This window comes from Penaeus vannamei, chromosome 11 (assembly GCF_042767895.1).
Source record: "Penaeus vannamei isolate JL-2024 chromosome 11, ASM4276789v1, whole genome shotgun sequence".
NCBI classification, from domain to species: domain Eukaryota; kingdom Metazoa; phylum Arthropoda; class Malacostraca; order Decapoda; family Penaeidae; genus Penaeus; species Penaeus vannamei.
In genome coordinates this window covers 31,419,621-31,424,620 of record NC_091559.1, presented here as the reverse complement: position 1 = coordinate 31,424,620, position 5,000 = coordinate 31,419,621, and the positions used below count along the sequence as shown (strand labels likewise).

Sequence of the window (5,000 nt, the reverse complement as noted above, 5' to 3'; positions counted from 1 at the left end):
TCACAGGTAAGATTCAGAAGGAGGGGATAAAGGAGGAAGGTAAAGACAAATAGACAGGATTAGGAATGAGAGTGTTTTGTGACATCAGTTCATTCTTGATTAAAAATAGGAATCCATATTTATAAATTTCCTTTCCCTTGAACTTTCCAGGAAGTATCGGTAAAGCTGGGAGAAGCTGTACCTCAGCCCAATAGCCATGAGCGCATGGAGTGGTACCATGCTAACATGACTAGAGATGAGGCAGAGCAGTACCTTGGGAGGATACCTGAGGATGGGGCCTTTTTGGTGCGGCCAAGTGGGGAGGCAGGGAGCATAGCCATATCATTCAAGTGAGTTGATAGTGTAAAGTGAGGAAGCAAAGCTTGCATCATCATTATAGATGTTTATTTTAGACAGTAGACAATGACAGCTCCAAATAAGTATATTTTAGGATACTTGTCCACAATGCCAGAACCCCATTTGCTCATTGCTTCCTGATTAACATCCAGAGCAGAGAGACGGACAAAGCACTGCAGAGTAAAGCAAGAGGATGGTACATTCATCATAGGCACAGCAACCTTTGACAGCTTGGTGGAGCTGATTAAGTACTATGAGCGGAATTTCCTCTTTCGCCGGGTCAAGTTGCGGTATCCAGTGACGGAGCGTGTAATCCAAGGTCTCCAAGATATGGTGGGTGATAATGTGAAATCTTAGTTTTGGGAAAATACTTTTTTTTATCTTGTATATTGGAAAAAAATTAAGCTTTAATTTTATATATTTATTTTTATTCATTTTTTTTTTTTTTCTCTCTCTCTCCCGCTCTAATAGGATCCTGTTGATGGCACTGGAGGTTACGTAGTGGATCCTGCCTACGTTAGCAACGTAAGCTGTAGCCTTTTTAATTTACTCTCATTAATTGCCTTCTCTCTCACCAATTTGGCAAGCAGAAACCCTGAGAAATAAAGTACAGAAATTGATAAATCAGTTTTACACTTTTCTGCTGTCATTCACACTATTGCCACAGCCTATGGACAATGCTTTCAACTTCAACCACCTTAAAGAAAACAACCAAACCACTCCCTATTTTCCTTCTCAGATCCATGTAAAGGCCAAGTACTCTTACCGTGCCAACAAGGATGACGAGCTGACCTTCCCACGCCATGCCATCATCCAGAATGTGATAAAGGCAGAAAAGGAGTGGTGGACGGGGGACTATGGGGGACGGAGGCAGCACTGGTTCCCAGCTATCTTCGTGGAGGAGATTGAGCCAGAGAATATGGAGGAGAGAGTGAGCTAGATTTTTTTTTCTTTCTTTCTTTCTTTTTCTTTTTCTTTTCTTTTCTTTTTTTTTAATTAAATTTTTGGTGTCGATGTACTTTAAAAACATTTCTTTAGGAGGAGATACTCTAGTATTGGGCTGTTGTTTATAGTTGTCATTTATTAATCTGCTTTTGGTTGATTCATCTACTTTACTGGTTTATTCCTTTATTACTTTTTATTCTGTAGGGAGGAGACAACCAAGTCCTGGGCAGCCTGCAGAAGGGAAGCATTGACATCTCAAGGGCCGGAACCAAGATTGAGAAAGTCACAGGAACCAACCGCTGGGGCATTGTGTCCATTATAAAGTGGGTCCCCGTAGCCATAGTCTCTTCTCTATTCTCTTTTGTTCCGTTTTTCTTTTTCTGGTACTTTTATTCTCCTCCTTTTTTTCTCTCTCTCTCTCTCTCTCTCTCTGCTCCAGGTGTGTTTTGAGATTTTTTTTTTTCTTTTTTTTTCTTCTTTTTGTTATTCATCTTGCTTTTATTCTTTTCTCAGGTTACCCAAACTCGCCAAGAGTTCCTCATTAGATTTATAAATAACCAGTTATTTATCTCTCTGATGAGGAATTCTTGACAAGTTCAAAATGTCACAATTCAATTTTGTTTCTAATTGTGGCTGTTTTCCTATTCATCTTTGTGCACATGCCACTGTGTTTGTATCCAATTAGTGATATTTTAAAAATTTGGGTATTGATTAGTACTTTTGACAATGCATGGGTTATATTGAAGGAGTGGTCAATGTTCATATTAAAAGAAGATTAATTTTTGGTCAGCAATACTGGCATGTCAGTATTATTGATCATGTATGGTAGCTTCCATAATATTAATCATAATATAGATCAATATTTTGGAACCGTTTATGGCTGCTGATTTCTTTTCAGCTTTTGATACTAATATATAGTATTATTGATCTTGTGTGGGTAACTTATGGAATGATTCTCCCCCTGGCAGACTGACTACACAAACAGGCCAGGTGGTGGAGCTGGCCTGCACCTCAGAGCAGCAAGCACAGGAGTGGGTTAAAAAGATTGAGAGCGTCTCCTCACCAGCAGCTGTGGTAAGGCATCCATTTTTCTGTTGGTGGTGCTCCTGTTAACAGTGTTTTGTCTGATTTGATATTTTCCCTCGGGTTGATGTCTGGCTGATGTAAGTTTTGGGTTTCTTGTGAACTGAAAGGCAAATGATACAGAGTGCCTTGTGCAGTTTAAAAGGAAGTATCCTTAACTTTGGAAAATAAAGCTTCCCCTTTCCCGTGCGTGCACACACACGCGCGCACACACACACACACACACACACACACACACACACACACACACACACACACACACACACACACACACACACACACACACACACACACACACACACTCACACACTCACACACTCACACACTCACACACACACACACACTCACACACACACTCACACACACACTGCTCAAAGTCCATGAGATACAGTGAGACATTAGCTTCTTGATGTATAAAAGCACACATGAAAGCCCCTTACCCTCACCTTCTTGCCATCCTCAGAACCAGACCAGACAGACGAGGAAACCAGAGCAGCGCATCAAGCAGGAGATGAGCAATTTGGTAGTTTACTTCCGAGCAGTGCGGTGTGACCCCAGCAAGCAGTTTGTTTACGGGGGCACACACAATGAGGTCTCGTCCTTCCCTGAGAACAGGATGGAGAGCCTCATGCTCAGCTGCCCTAAAGGATTGCTCAAGTTCCATAAGGTAGGCCACAATGTGTTTTTAAGGATTTTTGAAAATATGTTGTTGGGCTCTATGATTTCAATAGTATTATTGTTGATAGGCATGTTGGTCACAATTATTATCATCATCTTTATATTTTAATAATTTTTGTTATTAGTATACCCATTGTGGTAGAGGTAGAGGGAGAGGGAGGGAGGGAAGGAGAGGGAGAGAGAGAAGGCTAATGATACATCCACCCTTGATCCACAGGTCGGCTTCAGCCGTGTGTACCCCAAGTCATCACGGTTGGACTCCACCAACTACAACCCGGTACCCATGTGGAACCATGGATGCCAGATGGTCTGTCTCAACTACCAGACAGGAGGTGGGTTCTTAGAGTAGCCAGAGGGGAAAGAAGAGAGGGGGATGTAGAAGGGTGGAGGAGAAGAGATTGGAAGAGAAAGGAGAGAAAGAGTCTTTGAGAGAAATGGAGATGACCAGAATGTTAAAGAATTTTCGAAGGAACATTATTTTATTCATATCTAGTTCTGATTCCTGAACTATTCACATTGCCTAGTTTCCTTGGGGAATTACTTTCCAAAATTAAGGGCTGGCCTATCCCAGTCTAAGTCTTTAAACTGATAATGACCAGAAAAAAGGTTCCAGGAAAGGAGGTAAGGCTTGGCATGAATTAGTGTGCCACTCCACATTTGGGCAGACTCAGGGGAAGCTCCACCCGCCGATTTTGTAGCCGCCTGGAATCTTTTATTTTTGGCTTCAAAATATACCGGCATGAATAGGTTAAGCAACATGGAGCATATTAGCTGATCTGTTTTTTCCTCACCAAAACAAAACAATCCCTATGTTTCCTAGATAGTTCACCTAGATTTTGCTACAAGGATAGTAATCCCAGGCCTGAGTCTCGCTCCAGAGCAAGGGAAATGTAATGGTATTATAGAACAATAGAGACCATCTCTTATTCCAGATAAACCCATGCAGCTAAATGAGGGGCGGTTTATGCAGAATGGCAAATGTGGCTATATCTTGCGACCAGAATTCCAGAACAACCCTGACTATGACCCAGGCAACCCCCTCACCCTGCCCAACCCTAGACCACTGAACCTCTCCATAAAGGTATGTAGAACAAATCACTGGTACTAAGACTAATAGTGTGGGTGGTATAAGCTCTATAAAGCAGTAGTTGTTACTGTCTGTGAAGTTGAGAGACATATGGTAATTCATTGTGCTTGTGTAATTTTTCTTGCTTTTGTTTTCTTTATATATAAACTTGACTTTGCACACAGATGTATCTAGGAAATTTAATTTCAGGTCTACATCTCTTCATCCTGTGTGCTTATTGATCATACTCACCTTGTTTTCTTCTCTTTTCCCATCTTGTCCTCTTTCATCCTGGCAGATATTTGGTGCACGGCACCTGAGCAAGTCCGGCAAGGGCTTCATTTCACCCCTGGTTGAGGTAGAGATTATAGGCTGTGAGTACGACAACGCTCCGAAGTACACCACCAGAGCTGTCCGTAAGTTCATTGTCTAGAAGTAATTTCAAGATCAGTTTTTAGCTTGCTAGTTTAACCTCTTAGTGACGGGAACACTTACAGCCCTGATGATGTAACAATGTAATGACGTGTGATGTTTATACACGTCATAACTCACCCAGCCAGAAAGCCTATACTGTTGTATGATTATTATGGACAGAAAATTCTGGACCCATCATGGTAGGGTTAAAGCAAAAAGTAGAAAAGAAAATAGAAAATGGAAATCATGACGTAGCTTGTAACGGGTTTTCAGTTTCTTCTGTAGCTGATATGCTAATACAACAACAACTCATTTAGGACAGTAACTCTTGCGATTAAAGTTAGAGGCCATCTAAGACACCAAGGAGACAGAAAATGGGAAACTCTTTCATATGAGAGAAGTATGTGGTGCATATGATTCAAAAGGAGCTTTCTCATGTTATGTTGAATGTCGCAGCTATATGTTCTGCATCATGTGA

General features: G+C 41.3%; 1 protein-coding gene across 2 annotated transcripts in view; it reads left to right on the top strand.

The window, feature by feature from the left end:
• The window catches only part of sl (small wing phospholipase C gamma 1), a 25,266-nt gene that overhangs the window by 17,314 nt on the left and 2,952 nt on the right, over window positions 1-5,000 (top strand). For both annotated transcript variants that reach the window (XR_011398828.1, XM_070127227.1), the window contains exons 13-23: window positions 1-6; window positions 151-329; window positions 489-669; window positions 808-861; window positions 1,076-1,267; window positions 1,486-1,604; window positions 2,250-2,355; window positions 2,828-3,031; window positions 3,260-3,374; window positions 3,975-4,123; window positions 4,407-4,524. The exon at window positions 1-6 is cut by the window's left edge and continues 136 nt beyond it. Coding sequence is in view for 1 of the 2 variants with exons in the window: in XM_070127227.1 (XP_069983328.1) it covers window positions 1-6; window positions 151-329; window positions 489-669; window positions 808-861; window positions 1,076-1,267; window positions 1,486-1,604; window positions 2,250-2,355; window positions 2,828-3,031; window positions 3,260-3,374; window positions 3,975-4,123; window positions 4,407-4,524 (1,423 nt within the window). In the remaining variant the exon portion in view is untranslated. The remainder of the gene's footprint in view (window positions 7-150; window positions 330-488; window positions 670-807; window positions 862-1,075; window positions 1,268-1,485; window positions 1,605-2,249; window positions 2,356-2,827; window positions 3,032-3,259; window positions 3,375-3,974; window positions 4,124-4,406; window positions 4,525-5,000) is intronic.